Source organism: Trachemys scripta, chromosome 6 (genome assembly GCF_013100865.1).
Source record: "Trachemys scripta elegans isolate TJP31775 chromosome 6, CAS_Tse_1.0, whole genome shotgun sequence".
Taxonomy (NCBI): domain Eukaryota; kingdom Metazoa; phylum Chordata; order Testudines; family Emydidae; genus Trachemys; species Trachemys scripta.
The window spans coordinates 65,819,924-65,838,088 of record NC_048303.1 but is presented as its reverse complement, the minus strand read 5'-3'; the positions used below and the strand labels follow the sequence as shown (position 1 = coordinate 65,838,088).

Below are 18,165 nucleotides of genomic sequence, written 5' to 3'. Positions count from 1 at the left end.
CATGTTATAACAGACATTTTTTTTAGTAACCCTCCTCCCATAAGTTTCAGCAGCCTCTCCCATCTCACCATTCAGAAAGTGAGGGTGATAGCAACTCTCTGTGATTTAAGGCCAAATTCTGAAATCCTTACACAGTTTTCATTTAAGTCTTACTTGGACAAACTCCTATTCAAGTCAGTGGGAAGTCTCTTTCTGTATCCAATCCAGTATTCCTGATGCTGCTGGGAAATCACACAACTGGTTACCATCAAGAAGGTAGCTCTGTTCTAGCCTAGCCCAGTTCTCAGCTTGTGTAGGTAAAGGGATGCCTCATCACATTAGCTTCACTACAGCAGCTCTCTCTTCACCACCTCAGTTCTTCAAACCTTAGCTAGCCATCTCTCTGCTAGATTGTGTTGGGACTCTTTTCTTGTTTCCTCCTCTCTCCTGCACCATCTCCAGAAGCAGCAGGACCCCTGCTAACCAACCCTTCCCTCCATCTGGGGGGCTTCATTGCCATCCTGACGAAAGTGGCTTTGCCTGGTCTGCTTCCACACTATGCATGCAGTTGGCCCCTATATCTCTCAGTGCTCATAGCTTGGTGTCAATCCACTCTGTCCAGGAAGGACCTACTCAGCGAGACTGCCAAGATGTCCAACAAAGATGGAGTTGGGTAGGCTCTGCTCCTCCTGGGTGTGTCTTTTTTCATGTTCCCAGTGTGTTCCTTGGCCTCACTTTTGGCAGCCCCATAGAAGATTTCATTGGAACAGCTAGCAATGCTTATGGCCAGAAAAGGTATTTTCCTAGTCTGCTGTTCTCAGATCAAGTGCTGACATTCATATGGGCATCATTATCTATTCCAGCTAAGGTTTGCAGTCAGTCCAGCTGTATGTCATTTGTTTCAGTCAGCACATGAATGTTTTATAAATATTCATAACTGCTGATTGTGTGAGGACAGGTATACGAATACTGCCACAAATCCTGGACTTGAGTTCAGCTGTCCATTTATAAATATTCCTCTGAGCCAACTTGTCTTCCTGGAAAATCACAGGCGTCCACAAGTGAAGAAACAGAGGCCAACCAAATCAAAATATATAGGGGCGAAAAAAAAGTAGGCCAACCCAATCACTTGTCTGCTCTTGACTGCCTGGCATGTCAACACAACAAAAATTTGTTTGGGGGTCAGTTGGTGAAATATTTTGTTTTGATAATGGCAATTTTGAGAGATTTTTTAGACTTAAGAAGTACGTAGTCTTGTATGAAATGCAGCTGCCCTTAAAATCTCTGTGGCTGCATTTTTCTTTCAGCAATGGTGTCAGAATTAAATAACATATGTCTAGGAAAATATTGATCTGAATGTTGCAACACTGAGTTTCACTGCCTATACCACAGCGATTTGCTGTCTTTCCTGTACAGTTCAAACAGTTGCTAAAACTATTAATCACTGTTGTATATAATTAGGTAGTGTCAGTACTCTCCTAGGTGCTTTACAGAAATGTGGGAAGACAAACTCCCTGCCCCAAGCGTTTACATTCTGAATAGGCAATACATAATTGCAGGGGGGGATAGGATGGGATTTAACAAAAACCTGTATTTAACTAGTCAAGCACAGAACACATCAGGTTAATTCCATGATTTAATATATATTTATTTATCTCTGCAGGGTGGAGTGGAGATTACGGGCCTTTTGATAATGTAAACTGTTGCCAAGTTTTTAAAAGTTGGGTGCCTAAAGTTAGGCTTCTAAATCCATACTTAAGTCCCTAAATAAGTGACCTGATTTTCAGAAGTGCTATTTTGAGGGTTTAGGTGCTGTTCCTCTAGGAGTACATATAAATATAGGAGTACATTTCATTGTAACTAATTTACCTAAGTTTCACACAGAAAGTAAATTCCTGAGCCAGGATAAAATCCACATCTCCTGGACCATTCCATTTTTTTTCCTAATTGCATATTAGGATTTTTTCCTATAATGTTTATGTAAAAATACCTCTAGAAAGTTTTTAAGTGACAAAGTTAACACTTGCTGAAGCTAGCACAACTGCCTTTCAGGAAGGCATAGAGAAAAATCAATTGCCATTTTGCCTGTGCTCATGTTATATCAGAAGGCAGCAGAATTTATAAACAGTGATTAAGACTTCAGCCTCTCTCATTTTCAGTGATGTCAGTGTGTGGGAAAAATGTGTCTAATTTAAAATTTACTTGATATAGTAATTGTCTTGACTCTTGCATTAGAATTGCATTGGGGTGATACAGTTGTTGCTGAATTACCACTGACATTTTTGTTTTCAGTGCATGCTAAATTAACAATACGTTAAAAGACCAGAAAATGGAATAACCAGAAAACTCAGAATGGTTCTTTTCAGGTCCCTTGAATGGCTAATGGCTCTTTCTTTCTTTCTTTCTTTCTTTCTTTCTTGTTAGGGGCTTCTGTTGCTGGGGCTTTATACATTTTTGCCAGAATATTCACTTGGTTAGCTGTCAGGAGCAGATTTCCTTTCAATATATTTAAAGCAACATTTTTGATAGCTGCCACTAGGTCATCCAAAGCAGAACAGAAGAGTGCCTTGTGATGCTGCAGGGGACCTGGATGAGTAGTTTTATAACAGTCAGGTTTCTCAGCAAATGTCTAGACATGATTATTAGATTGCAGTCCACTTTTTATGACAGTTCTAACATACTGCCATCTGTCTTTATAAGCAGAATTCATATATATATATATTTTGCATTAACTGTGTGCCATTTGGGTGCAATAAGTTCTCACAACTATTCTTCTTTGAGAAGACTGTAGCAGAGTTTAAATCAACAAGTGAAGAGCCATATGGCTCACTTGTTAAATCATCAATGGCTTTTAAAAAGGAATTGTGACTTGCTGGAGTATAGTTGGCTGGATGCTTTTATTATCTGTAATTTATCTTGTGGCTTTTAGAGCAAACCATATTCAGACTGATGATTCTTCTGTTGTGCTGGTAATATATTGTTCCTTGTAAAGAGAGATGGTTTGTGCAAAACACTTATCTTTTATGAAAGTGAGATATATTGATAGTGAATGCTACGTAATGGCTATATTTTCACCACTGTATTTTGCTATTCATTATCATCTTTATGGTAGCACCTACAGTCTGCACACACTCAGGAAGACACAGACTCCTATCCTGCAAACTGATCTGACCGGTGGGGCCGGGAGGGGGGAGAAGACTTCTGTTCCTTGAATATCCCCATTGACTTCAAGGTACACATTATATACTTTGACAAAAAATGGTTAAATACACATCAGCTATACCCAGCAGCCCCAAGCTATCCATTATTAGCTGATCAAAGCTCTATTTCTGATTGAATACTGTTCAGCTAATGTATTATTCAACAGATATTGGTGAAATTAGACTAATATATTTACAAGTATGTTTTCTGTGATTTTCTCCACCTCTGAGGCTTGTAGCTAAATATATTTATTTATACAGCAATCATACTCAAAAAGTTTCTTTCACTATCAGGGATATTTCTGCTTTCAGTTGATTTCCCAGCTAAGAACTGGAATGTCTCTGAAAGCAGTAGAATCTTTCCAAATGGAGGAAACTTAAGTGCAACTGCTGTAATTGTGTGTATGCATACTATTTGTATGTGTGCAGTATATATGTGCAATTTGAATTCCCAGAGAAAACTCAGTTGTAGTTAGCAAATTAATAATTGAAATGCCTGGACACTCAGAGCTAAGGTTAAACTTACCATAAAGTATATAAATCCATAGCTAATGTACCCAAACTACTAAACTTTGTCTCTTTGACAATCCCAACCTCTCATCTACCTTTCTTTTTTCCTTTTATAGCTGCTTTGTAAGATGCGATGTTGGATCAAGTCCAAAAGCTACAGTTTATATTTTCATGGAGTACCCTCCACCAGTTTGGAGAGAACTGCCAAGTAGTCCACTGGCTCCCATTCATTTCAGGATTCCATTTACAAATTTACCTCCTTAATTTTAAAACCTTCCATGGAGTTGATCCAGCCTCTTCCTGGACCTTTTTGTTCGCAAGTCCCTACTCCACACCCTCTTTAAATCTTGTACTTGACCTGTCTGTTCCTTCATGCAATCTGCCCACCTTGGGCAGGGGAGCCTTTGCTGCCATCTGGAACAACCTTCCTGTAGCTCTCTGCTCATACTAGTATTCTTTCTGGTTGAAAATCTTTTGTAAATACACATACTGCCTCTTCCTTTGCCTAAATTTCTTAATTTCTCTCATGCCCCTGTGTTCATTTATTAATTTTAACATGGTTACAATGTATAAAGCCTTTTGGGATAGTTTGTATGAAAGACTCTCTATAAAACAAAATTGGATTGTATATAGGTCCTGCATGGTGTCATTTATTTATTCTTATGGTTTGCATGATCTCTTTCTCATCTAATTAATTTTCCAGTGTTCGTTTTGTGCTCTCTCCCTATAATTATCAGTCACACCATGATTTTGGTTCTCTGTATATCTTGTATTTGATTTAGTGCAATATTATTTACACATTCACCTTGTAATTCATGGTTGAAAGAACAGATTCAGTGAATACTTTCTTTACAAGGCACTGGCTACTAAATGTCCTCTATAGCTTTGGTTTCAGATCTACTTTTGAAGGTCTTCAATGCAACTACTTAAGGTCTTACTGGATTGGAGTAATTCAGACAATATTTGTGTCTCCTCACAGTTTTCGAAGTGCATTAGTTGTACCTCAGCCCCTAACACTTTCTGCTTGAGGTCTCTGGGCCAAGTTCTGCTCTTGGTTACACTGACTCACTGTTTTGTGCCTGTTATCCATGCTGACTTATCCGTTATCCAGAATCTTGTAAATCAGGTTCATATCATTTGTGCTAGTTTTAAATTCTCTGAGACTGACCTTGAAGCTGCAGATCTCCATGATGGTAACAAGTTGGGTAACAGAGCTGTCCCCTAGCAATCAATAATCCTCAAACTGCAAACAACTCATGACTTGCTTTTGGGAACTGTGTTTGACCACAAGTACATGTGAAGGGATATAGTGCTCAAAACCAACGATTACCTTCAAAAATAGGAAATACAGTAGTGTTTGCTGGAACTGATCAATGATTTAATAATACCATTTACATATACATTCATTCATTCTTACAATGTTATGTTTTTTTGTGTTGGTAGACCTGAATGTTTTGTGGTCTAGTATCCAAAAGATTCAGAATAATACTTTTATTTCCAATAGCTTCAAACTATGGATACTTTATGTTTATAAGACACAGCCTACAATAGTGTGGGTTTGTTCCAGAGTTCATGCTACATTAATCTCAGTTCTAACAAGGGCAACTCTCATTTAATATTTATAAATCTGAATATTTTGTGCACAGTTCCCTTAAAAATACTCCAGTCCTCTTCCTTAAGTTCACTAGGAATACACAGTGGCACTGGCTTCTATAAGAAACTGTCTGAGCTTTCGATACAGCAAGGCTCAGCACCATCTGCCAATTGCTAAGCCTTCTGAGCTCCTGTTGACTTCAAAGGGAATTAAACATGCTACTGAGCACCTTCCAGGAGGTACTCCGCATACTGCAGGACCAGGCTGCTAGATAGCAAGTGAGCATTATCTCATTATTTGAAATGTCCCTTAGACTACTTATAAGGGAATGTAGGGGACATTATGAACGTGGAGGTAGTGTTATTTAAAACAACATGGGAAAGGTTTTCAGGGCAACCACTCTAATGTAACTTGTTTGGTTCCTTTGAAACTTTAAATGCTTTTATGCTTATCTGAAGTCTTCCACCCTCTGTTCCGAACAGAAAAGGGAACGGCAGTATTTTTTCATGAGAGCTGAACAATAGTGCACTGAGATCAAATCGTTTTGCAAGTCTGGAATACTGTAATGGAGACTTATTTCCATTAACAGGCTTAGGCATCTTAACTTGACACTTTAATACCTCCCACTCCATGTTCCCCTCCTTTCCCAGACTCCCACTCCTCCCCACACATAGTTTTCTTAGTCAGACTCACATATGCCAACAAAATCCGTGAACTAAGAGATTTGATTATTCTGTTCCAAAATCAAGTATCCCCTGTAGGATGGTTGAATTCACTAAGCCAAGCTCTCTGCAAGACTTCCCGCAAAAACCTAAAGCATACTTTTCTGTTGTATATTAACTCTGCATTTAATAAAGGGTTTCTGTTTCTTTTTCTCTTCCTAAAATAGATTCATCTGATACCAAAATTGCTACATGTACCACATGCTAAAATATAATTATTTGCAGGTGAAGAACTATTCTGGGTTATTCGCTATGGTGTTGTTTACAATCTGGTTGTGATGTGCAATGAACTCTGTGGGGATGCGAGTCGAGAAGGCTTAAGGAATGCAGTATGGAAAGCTTTACAGAAACAAAAGAACAATGAAAAGGATAGCCGAGTCCTGGAAGCCATAAGAGTAGCTGAGGTATGTATAAAATCTAAGTAACTGGAACAGACCATCACTCCAGCCGGTCACCAGTGTAACATAATCTAAACATTTATTTTTAGAGTGAAAAAATGAGGATGCCTTTAATTAAAGGAACAATCTCTGAGCCATGACTAGTAGCAAGCGCATTGGTTAGTGGTATTGGTCTCCGGAGCCTACTTTGATATTTGTCAGAATGTGGATTTAATTTAAAATAGGTTTTAAAGGGTTACTATTTAGGTAAAAACTGATTTATTTTAAGTTTGATAGAGCAAAGAATATACTTTGGCTTCTAAATCCCTTAATATTTAGATTGGGTTTTTTATATAGCCTCCATGTTATTCAAACAAACCAAAAATAGTGAATGAGTTTCTCTTTCTGGTTTACTGGTCAGCAGTTAACTATTATTAGTGATCTTTACAGTCCTGCTGATGTTGCTGGTGGCTGATGCCTAGGCAGGAATAAGAGACTGCTATGCTACCTTTTGCTCAGATGGAAACAAAAAACTAAAAAGAATCATTGTGTTTTCTAAGGTCCAATCCAGCTCCCATGGCAATCAGTGTTAAAACTGCTATTGATCTCAACAGTGTGGGATTATTTATTATGTGAACTACATTATTGCCTAGAGTCCCCAGCTGAGATCAAGTCCCCATTGTGCTAGGTACTATACAAACACAGTAAGAGGCTGTCCCTGCCTCAAAGAGTTTACACTTCAAGTAGACAAGAGAAACAAAGGGTGGGAGAAAGGGCGTATTATCCCCATTTTACAGATGTGGAACATAGACACCAAGATAAAATGACTTGCCCAAGATCACACAGGAGGGTCTGTGGGAGGGTCAGGAATGGCACTCGGGACCTTGAATCCCAATCAAATGCTTTTATCACAAGCCTGTCCCTTTTAAAAAAAAACCCAGACATCAGTGCTCACTAGACAATATCTCTGAGTTGTGTAACATTTCAAGGGGCACCAGGTAGGGTTATCTCCTATAGACATCATTGTTAACTCTATCCGCTGAGCCTTTGAAAGGTGCTCTTCAGAGTTAATGAAGGAAGGAAATCAGGGGACTTAACAAGGTGCACAAGGAGAAAAAAAACTCTTCTAAATGCTGATGCTGATATTTTATTTAACTTAATGAAAACAGATGCTTTCATTCTGTAACTTCTTAAACTGTCAGCTATATTTGGCTATATCTCAGAGCAGAACATTAAACTGGAAACAGTGTCTGTCAATACCTAGAGGGTCTAGCCTGCCACATTTTCTCCACAGAATAGAAGTAGGTAAAAGGATAACATCACTGGGACTTAAGAATTTGGCAATTATTGTTTTAAGTGTGCTTTAGAGGATGAGTTCTTTGAATATAGACTCCATTCTTCATAAAATAGAAACAGAATTACAGAAGTGGGACAAGTTACAATTAAGACAGGTAAGGAAGATAAATGTGCTGAAAATGGTGCCTGCAGAAAAGTTAAATTATGTATTAAAGTCTCTGCCCAGTCCTATTATCTTAGGAAATTAGATAAGAATGTCTGATTTATTTAACTGGGATGAAAATAGGCCTAGGAGATTAAGCATTGAAATCTTTGATAACCTAGAGAACACAAGGGGATTTGTCAGTTATTCACTAGATATTCTTGGACATTTGCCTTTGCCCAACAGAATTAAGGCATGTCGTTTACCTTTTCCTGCACAAGTGCATGTGGAGTGAGAGGGTGGGGGTGGGAGGGGGAGGAGGAATGCTCAGACTAGCACTCCTTGAATGCTGGGAGCAGGTAGTTTCACACCCAGCAGCAACCCACAATGATAAGGAGCATGATGAACTGGGCTTGAGGCACGGCTATGCCCCTCCTATTTCTAGCATCAAGCATCTCTCCTTGCACCTGCTGCCAGATGCTAGTCTAGGATAGTGGTGTATGGGAAGGAATATATAATGTACTTTTTACCAGCAGGAATAAGGATAATTATCCCACACATTTCCACCAGTGTTCTGAGATCCTCTCAGCAAAAACAACAGAGCACTTCCATTCAGCTGCTACAGGTACACCTACACACAGCACTCACCCTGGGATCAAGGCTATAGTATGTTCCTGAAGCTAACTAGCACCTCAGCACAAATAGAGATCAAAAAGGTACATTTTGCCTCCTTCTCTACTTCAGTTCCAGTGAACCACATTACAAGATAATTGATAATCTAGTTAGTTTGAATGACCTACCTCTATGTATACAGAAGATCTCCTGTGGACCATGCTTAGTGGTGTGGCACATGACAACCTTTGCCTAAAGAGGAATAATACAATCTTTATTAATTAAATTCAGATATGGTGTGAACAGGTGCGACTTCTATTGAAGTCAGTGGGCAATGTTTGTGCCTACACTAAATTTTTGTCCTTATAGGAAGAAATAGTTTCTCTAGGAATAATATTTTCCCGCCTTGCTAGGAATCACAATAGGATTTCAGTTAGAAACTTTGAAAATGGAAACAATTTCCCCAAGTAATACATATACAGGTAGAAATAGATATAGATTGTACTGTTGCAGTGAAATGAATTTACGTGTGTGCTTTAAGGTTATTGCAAAATAATGAAAAATTTAACTTGCTAAAACAAAGTATCTGTTTGTAGCCCATTAAGAGTGTGTTTTCCTGGCCTTATGATCTCCACATCTTTAAGCAGATTGCAGTAGCTGCTTTCAAAGTACTTGAGTTACTTCCAGGATACAGAGGAATTGCTTTTCAGATTGTGGTAGATGCGCATTTGCCATACAAGCCTACATCATGAGAACTGCAAAATTGTCTACCACCACCAGTGCTAACAGGAAGGCAGCCACAAGCTCCTCTAAATAGATCAGTCACAGGCATTAAAACCACAGAGGATCAGAGGATCACAAGAGGGGAAAGGAGAAGCAATCAGTTCACAACTTCCTATTACCAAAGGGCGTATTTCTTGATTTAAAATAAGAACTCCCTGAACTTTCCTTCAATCCCCAAATTAATTCCAAACATTCTTTGGATTTCTAAACCATTTGATAAGGACTCCTCACCTCTCACCTCCCCTCAATTCCAACCCAGGGCTTTCCTGTTTCTTACATCTCCCCTAAGGAGCCTGCCATCTCCCCGAAATACACACACACACAATGTCAGAGTCTTGGCCCTGGTCTACACTACGAGTTTAGGTCGAATTTAGCAGTGTTAGACCGATTTAACCCTGCACACATCCACACAACGAAGCCATTTTTGTCGACTTAAAGGGCTCTTAAAATCAATTTCTGTACTCCTCCCCGATGAGGGGATTAGCGCTGAAATCGACATCGCCGGGTCGAATTTGGGATAGCGTGGATGCAATTCGACAGTATTGGCCTCCTGGAGCTATCCCAGAGTGCTCCATTGTGACCACTCTGGACAGCACTTTGAACTCAGATGCACTAGCCAGGTAGACAGGAAAAGCCCCGGGAACTTTTGAATTTCGTTTCCTGTTTGGCCAGGGTGGTGAACTCAGCAGCACTTAGCAGCACAGGTGACCATGCAGTCCCCCCAGAATGTTTCTACACTCCCCCTATCATCTCTGTCCCTGAGGTTATCGCAGATTAGAAGGCGAAAAAAAACCACACTCACGATTACATGTTTTCCGAGCTCATGCAGTCCTCCCGCACTAATAGGGCACAGTGTAATGCATGGAGGCATTCAGTGGCAGAGGCCAGTAAAGAATTGCTGTGTTTGCTCAATGGCAAAAGTATCATGCCTTGCTGGCGATCCTACCCGAGCCAGGTCGCTGTGTCACATGCACTCCGTGCTGTGTCAGCCTTGGGCAGGGACATGACCGCTTTGTGAGCAGGAAGGCCATAGATATAGACATTGCATTAGGTAGCTTCTGTAGCTAGAGAAAACATTCCTGTGCATTCGGCAAAGTCTGTGGCAAAAAAAGAGAAGCCCCTTAGTGTAGTGGTTATCACATTCATCTAATACACAAAAGACCCATAGTGTAGTGCTTATCACATTCACCTAACACACAAAAGCCTCATAATGTAGTGGTTATCACGTTCACCTAATACGTGAAACATCCCTGGTTCGAAACTGGGTGGAAACAGATCACTGTTCCTTTTCCTGACTCCCCTCCTGCATTTTTAGTCTGAGAACAGACCGCGCTGTGAAATTTTACTTTGAATTATATCAATTTTGAGTTAAATAATATGGAAGCTCTCTCTAAGTTATAGTCCCAGGTTCCTTACCCTTTCAGCTGCTCTGATAAATTAACATTTTTGTTAGGGGCAGGGGGAAATTTTCATGAAGCCTTTTATAGGGATTAAATGCTGTCTAGGACTCTGAAATAATCTTAATATGCCCCATAGAGTGCAATCCTTCGTTCTGGATTTGTCATTCCACAAGCTGAACTGCTCCTTATTACTGTCCAGGCTTCATGAGCCATGGGAACAAGGGGTAGGCTGGGGTAGGTGCGACCGCACGGTAATGCCGGCTGGGAGAGCAGCCTGAGGCAGAAGCCTCCAGCTGGCATGATATTCCAGGCAGGACTGAATCTCCATGAGACGAAACTTAAAGAAGAGAATGACCTGGAGTCACTCCCATTTGGTGCTCTAAGAGGAGGATAGCCATGTCTGTCCAGGCACCCCAATCGACCTCACCGAGGTCTGCCAGCTAAGTGGGTCTGAGCGGGACCCCGGCTGGCAAGAGCTGGCGGACGGAGCCCCACACCGGCAGCGAGCTGAGCGAGCTGACCGGAAAAAAAGCATGAAACGATTGTCTGCCGTTGCTTTCACAGAAGGGGCGGGGCCTGACGACATGTACCCAAAACCACCCGCAACAAAGTTTTTGCCCCATCAGGCATTGGGAGCTTAACCCAGAATTCCAATGGGTAGCGGAGACTGTGTGAACTGTGGGATAGCTACCCACAGTGCACCGCTCCGTAAGTCGATGCTAGCCGCGGTAGTGAGGACACACTCCGCCGACTTAATGTGCTTAGTGTGGACATACACAATAGATTGTATAAAACTGAATTCTAAAAAATCGATTTCTATAAAATCGACCTAATTTAGTAGTGTAGACATACCCTTGGATTATGCAGATTGTAAACCCTTTTGCGGGGGCGGAGGCAAAGGGAACTTGTTTTCTTACTCTCGGTTAAGTGCCTTGTTCGCTGCTGGCAAAATAAGTAATAATGCAGGGAGAAGAAAGAAGCCTGACTCACCCTCCAGCTTCCAGTCCCTTAGGAAGTGATCTGCCCAGTCTGCTCTCCCAGATCCACTCAGGAGTCTTCTGCTGGGTGTGAGGTTGACCAACTGACCCCCCGCCACTCCCCCGCTCACACACACAGGGCAGCAGAATACAGTGGTTTTTCTGACAATTTCTGACAGTTTAAACAGTATGGTAGGGTTAATGCCTCAGAGTGCACCATGGCAACGGGGTTCTCTTTGGAAAGGAAGGCAGGAGAGAGCTCATGTACTGTGAATTTAATGCATTTTGAGCCATACATTCCATAGTCCTTTTAGACAGCGCACCAGACTAGGACTCCAGAGAACCAGGTTCTCTTCCCAGCTCTACCACTGGCCTGATGGGTGATATCACTTCTCTGTGCCTCAGTTTCCCTATCTATAAAATAATGACAATTCTACTGACTTCTTTTGTAAAGCGCTTTGAGATCTACTGATGAAAAGTGCTATATAAGTGCTAGGTATTGTTATTATTTAAAAGAAGCAGTTTAGTAGAATGCTGCTGAGTAGGTATAGGGCCCTGCTGTATCGTAGAAAAGTATAGCAGGTTACTGGCGTGGAAGCAGAGTAACACTCAGAAGTTAATACTGCACTGAATTAGTAGAAAGGAGACATACCAGACTATTGTCTTAAGAGAATAGATACACTAGGGGTATGTCTACACTATGGGATTAATCCGAATTTACAGAATTCGAATTTTGGAAACAGATTGTATAAAGTTGAATGTATGCGGCCACACTAAGCACATTAATTCGGCGGTGTGCGTCCATGTACCGGGGCTAGCGTCGATTTCCAGAGCATTGCACTGTGGGTAGTTATCCCATAGTTCCCGCAGTCTCCCCCGCCCATTGGAATTCTGGGTTGAGATCCCAGTGCCTGATGGAGCAAAAAACATTGTCGCAGGTGGTTCTGGGTACAGCCTCACCCCTCCCTCCATGAAAGCAATGGCAGACAACCATTTCGCACCTTTTTTCCTGGTCAAACACTGCAGACTCCATACCACGGCAAGCATGGAGCCCGCTCAGCTCAAGACAGCAGTCATGAACACTGTAAACACCTCGCGCATTCTCGTGCAGTTTATGCTGAACCAGGACCAGAAAAACGAGGAGAGGAGGAGGCGGCAACGGCAGTGCAGCGACAAGAGTGATGAGGACATGGACACAGAATTCTCTCAAACTGCGGGCCCTGGTGCTTTGGAGATCATGTTGTTAATGGGGCAGGTTCATGCCGTGGAACGCCGATTCCGGGCCCGAGAAACAAGCACAGACTGGTGGGACTGCATAGCGTTGCAGGTGTGGGATGATTCCCAGCGGCTGCGAAACTTTCGCATGCGTAAGGGCACTTTCATGGAACTTTGTGACTTGCTTTCCCTGCCCTGAAGTGCCAGAATACCAAGATGAGAGCAGCCCTCACAGGTGAGAAGCGAGTGGTGATAGCCCTGTGGAAGCTTGCAACGCCAGACAGCTACCGGTCAGTCGGGAATCAATTCGGAGTGGGCAAATCTACCGTGGGGGCTGCTGTGATGCAAGTAGCCAAAGCAATCACTGAGCTGACTCGCTCAGACCTCAGCCAAACCAATGGCCAAATGCACTGCATGCTGTGTGCTCTACAGTCTCTGTGAAAGTAAGGGGGAGACCTTTATGGCGGGGTGGGAGGCTGAGGCAAATCGCCTGGCTGCTGACAACAGGGTGATTAGAAGAGCACACCAGGAAGCGCTGCGCATCAGAGAAGCTTTGAAAACCAGTTTCATGACTGGCCAGGCTACAGTGTGAAATTTCTGTTTGTTTCTCCTTCATGAAAAACCACCCCTTTATTGACTCATTCTCTGTAAGGAACCCACCCTCCCCCTTCCCCCAGCTTGCTTTCAAAGGAAATAAATTCATTATTGTTTAAAAATCATTTATTCTTTATTAATTGATTATAAAAAGAGGGAGAGAACCCGGGTGGGATTTGGGAGGAGGATCGGCGGGAAGGAAAAGGCCACTAAAAAAAGGTTAAAAAAATGACAGCCGTTTGCTTGGGCTGTCCACTGGGGTGGAATGGGAGGGTGTACGGAGCCTCCCCGCCCCCCGCGTTCTTACACGTCTGGGTGAGGAGGCTATGGAACATGGTGAGGGGGGAGGGAGGTTATACAGGGGCTGTAGCGGCACTCTGTTATCCTGCTGCCATTTCTGAAGCTCCACCAGATGCCGGAGCATGTCTGTTTGCTCACACAGCAGCCCCAGTGTTGCATCCTGCCTCCTCTGATCTTCCTGCTGCCACCTCTCATTTCGAGCGTCTCTCCTCTCCTCACGTTGGTCTCTCCTGTCCTCACGTTGGTCCCTCATGTCCTCACGTTCACTGGCATCTTTCCTATACTTTGAAACCGTGTCCTTCCACTCATTCAGATGAGCTCTCTCACTGCGGGTGGATTCCATGATTTCTGCGAACATCTTGTCTCGCGTCTTCTTTTTCCGATGCCTTATCTGAGATAGCCTTCGGGACAGAGGAGGGAGGCTTGAAAAATTTGCAGCTGCTGGAGGGAGGGAAAAAAGGAGAGAATTTTTTAAAAAGATACATTTTACAGAACAATGCTTATACTCTTTCACGGTTTAGTGTGGACATACACAATAGACTGTATGTGAACAACACTATTCACATTACATAGCACATGTGATTTCTGTGCAAGGTCGCATTTTGCCTCTTAATATTGAGTGCCTGTGGCTTTGCTGCTAGAGATCACAGACGCAGGTCCGGGCAACAGAATTCGGCTTGCATGTGGCCATGGTAAGCCATTGTCTTTCGGCTTCTGTGCCGTCCTTTCCCACACACCAAGCAAAGCACGTTGAGTGCTGCGGTTTTCCTGTTAACCTTCAGCAGCAGAAAACAAACGAACCCCTCCCCCCACATTCCAATTCTCTGGATGATCGCTTTATCCCTCCCCCCACCGCGTGGCTGGTATCAGGGAAGATCTCTGCAGAAACCAAATTAACACCCCCCATCCTGCCATCAATTCTCTGGGATGATCGCTTTACCCCCTCCCCGCACTGCGTGGCTGGTAACAGGGAAGATCCCTGCTAGCCAAACGCGAAAAGCTCAGGGCCAATTCCGCCCCCCCCGCCCCCGCCCCCTGCGCTTGGGCTAACTGCAGGGAAGGATTTCTTTTCAGCCACAGGCAAACAGCCCAGTAGGAATGGCCACCTCTGTCCCCTTAATTAAATTCCTGTATTTCAACCAGGTTACCATGAGTGATATCACTCTCCTGAGGATTACACAGCAAGATAAAGAATGGATGTTGCTTGAATGCCAGCAAACACCGGGACCATACGCTGCTAGGCTTTGTCATGCAATGATACCAGATTACTTGCTACTAGCATGGCATGGTCAAGTGTCCTACCATGGAGGACGGAATAAGGCTGCACTGCCCAGAAACCTTGTGGCAAGGCTTTTGGAGTACCTCCAGGAGAGCTTCATGGAGATGTCCCTGGAGGATTTCCACTCCATTCCCAGACATGTTAACAGACTTTTCCAGTAGCTGTACTGGCCGTGAATGCATCCCAAGTCCTCAGGGCAAAGTAATCATTAAAAATGCTTGCTTTTAAAACAAGTTTTATATTTTAAAAGGTAAACTCATCTGAGGTCCCTTCCATGGGGTCATGGTCTTGGATACTGGCTTGGGAGGGTTGGGAGGGTACTTCAGTCAGGCTGAGAAAAAGATCCTGGCTGTTGGGGAGAACGGAGTGCTGTGTGCTCTCCGCAAGCTCCTCCTCCTCCTCCTCCTCCTCTTCCCCGTCCGTAGAATCCTCAGGTGTAGCTGATGAGATTACCCCCGCCTCGGAATCCATGGTCAGAGGTGGGGTAGTGGTGGCGGGCCCCCCTAGAACTGCATGCAGCTCGGCATAGAAGCGGCATGTCCGCGGCTCTGACCCGGAGCGACTGTTTGCCTTCTTTGTTTTTTGATAGGCTTGTCTGAGCTCCTTGACTTTCACGCGGCACTGATCTGAGTCCCTATTGTGGCCTCTCTCCATCATGCCCTTGGAGATTTTTCCAAATTTTTGGCATTTCGTCTTTTCGAAAGAAGTTCTGCTAGCACTGAATCCTCTCCCCATATAGCGATCAGATCCAGTACCTCCCGTACGGTCCATGCTGGTGCTCTTTTTCGATTATCGGCCTGCATGGTTACCGTGCTGATGAGCTATCTGTGGTCACCTGTGCTCTCCACGTTGGGCAAACAGGAAATAAAATTCAAATGTTCGCGGGGCTTTTCCTGTCTACCTGGCCAGTGCATCCGAGTTCAGATTGCTGTCCAGAGAGGTCACAATGGTGCACTGTGGGATACCTCCCGAAGGCCAATACCATCAAATTGCGGCCACACTAACCCTAATTCGAAATGACAATATTGATTTTGGTGCTACTCCGCTCATCGGGATGGAGTACAGAAATCGATTTTAAGAGCCCTTTATTTTGAAATAAATGGCTTCATTGTGTGGACGGGTGCAGGGTTAATTCGATTTAACGCTGCTAAATCTGAATTAAAGTCATAGTGTAGACCAGGCCAAAGAAAGAGAACAACAAGACCATCCGGTTTCTCCCTGAAAAAAATTGTCTTGTGTAGAATGAATTTGTAACATGCCTTCTAAATTGCATGTTTACTGTTAGGGTGATGACTGCACTTTGGTGTCCCTATAAGAGAGCTTTTATAATATCTACAGACAAAGACTAAGACATCATGCTGCACGTCTAACCACCACTGGGGTCTATATGCCACGCCTCATATTTTGACTTGGCAGAATTTAGTTTTTATTTTTTTATAATTTCAACAGATAAATTGATAAAAATAAAAAATAATATTAATTTCACAGTTGGACAAAATTGTGGGGTCAGGCAACAGTCAGGCAACTGCTTAATGACAGTAGAGACAGACTCAAAAAGTTAAAGCTTTATATCCATTCAAAACACAAATTGTCAGCCTTACATATAAAAATATACAAAGTTAATATCCTTAAATCAAACTCTACAGTTCTCAAGCAGATTTTTATTATCTTGCCTATCTGTGAATTTCAGTAATCAATGGAATTTTGTTCGTTTGTGTGTAGATAGCAAAATCGAAGTTTATTGACATTTACTGATAATCTAATCCTTCCAAGCCTACTCATACTGCATTTTGTCTGTTTCTTATGGCTTCAATTAACCATTTTTCTGATTAATACACACCAGAAAACTAATCACAAATGCTTTGGGGGAATGGCCCTAGCACATATGTCAGATTAACTAGATATGTAAATTCTGGCACTTATGTCAACAATAAATGGGACTCAACAGCTCACAAAGAATTTCATCAGACTCTGTTGATATAGTATTAGTGATCCTGAATATTCAAAGCTCAGTATCAGAATTTCTTGGATGCTTTATTTCACTTGTTAGCATTGTGTCGTTTGTTCCATTACTATATTATGCATATTACATGTGTCCATTTCACTGATTTTTTTTTTAATGTTTTCAGTTGCTTGTCTTTTGCCACATTAAAATATTAATAGGTTTCCAAAAAGTGTTTTCAAAACTCCAATAAGTTAAGGCTTAGGATAGGTCTACACTACCTCTTTTGTCAGTATAACTTATCACTCAGGGGTGTGAATAAGCCATCCCCCAAGTGACATAAGTTACTCCGACCTTAGCGCCAGTGTGGGCAGTGCTGACATAGCTACTGCCATTTGTTGAGAGTGGATTAATTAAGTCAATGGGAGAGCTCTCTACTTAGAGGGCTTAGAGAGGCTACACTAGAGAGCTTACAGCAGCGCAGCTGCATTGGTGCAGTGTAGTCATAGCCTTAGATTCATGTGTCACCATCTCCTTTTTCCTTTTAGACCCCACAAAAGTCTCTCGGCATGGTGCAGTGTATGCACAGGGGTAAGGGTGAAGACTGGGTTTGAATAGATGTGCTGGAGGCAGAGAGAATGCACATAGAATCACAGAAGTGTAGGACTGGAAGGGACCTCAGTAGGTCATCCAGTCCCCTGCACTGAGGCAGGACTACGTATTATCTAGACCATCTCTGACAGGCTTTTGTCTAGTCTGTTCTTAAAAACTTCCAGTGATGGAAATGCCACAACCTCTCTAGGTAATTTGTTCCAGTGCTTAACTGTCTTTATAGTTAGGAAGTTTTTCCTAATGTCTAGCCTAAGTCTCCCTTGCTGTAATTTAAGCCCATTAAGTCTTGTCCTGTCCTCAGTGGAAAAGGAGAACAATTTATCGCCCTCGTACCTTTTCCATAATTGAAGACTGTTATCAGCATCTCCCCTCTATTCTCCTACACCTTAGTCTTCTCCAGAGAAAACAAATTCAATTTTTTCAATCTTCCCTCATAGGTCATGTTTTCTAGATGTTTAATTTTTGTTGCTCTCCTCTGGACTTTCTCCAATTTGTCCACATCTTTCACAAAGTGTGGTGCCTTAGTTGAGGCCTTATCAGTCTTGAGCAGAGCAGAAGAATTACTTCTCATGCCTTGCTTACAACACTCCTGCTAATGCATCCCAGAATGATGTTTGTTCTTTTTTCAACA

At 42.5% G+C, this 18,165-nt stretch overlaps 1 protein-coding gene across 1 annotated transcript in view; it reads left to right on the top strand.

Annotated features, from left to right (window-relative positions):
- Positions 1 to 18,165, top strand: part of TMEM232 (transmembrane protein 232) — a 133,250-nt gene that overhangs the window by 66,053 nt on the left and 49,032 nt on the right. Inside the window, exon 11 of the mRNA XM_034774871.1 lies at positions 6,231 to 6,409. Within this exon, the coding sequence (XP_034630762.1) occupies positions 6,231 to 6,409 (179 nt within the window). The remainder of the gene's footprint in view (positions 1 to 6,230; positions 6,410 to 18,165) is intronic.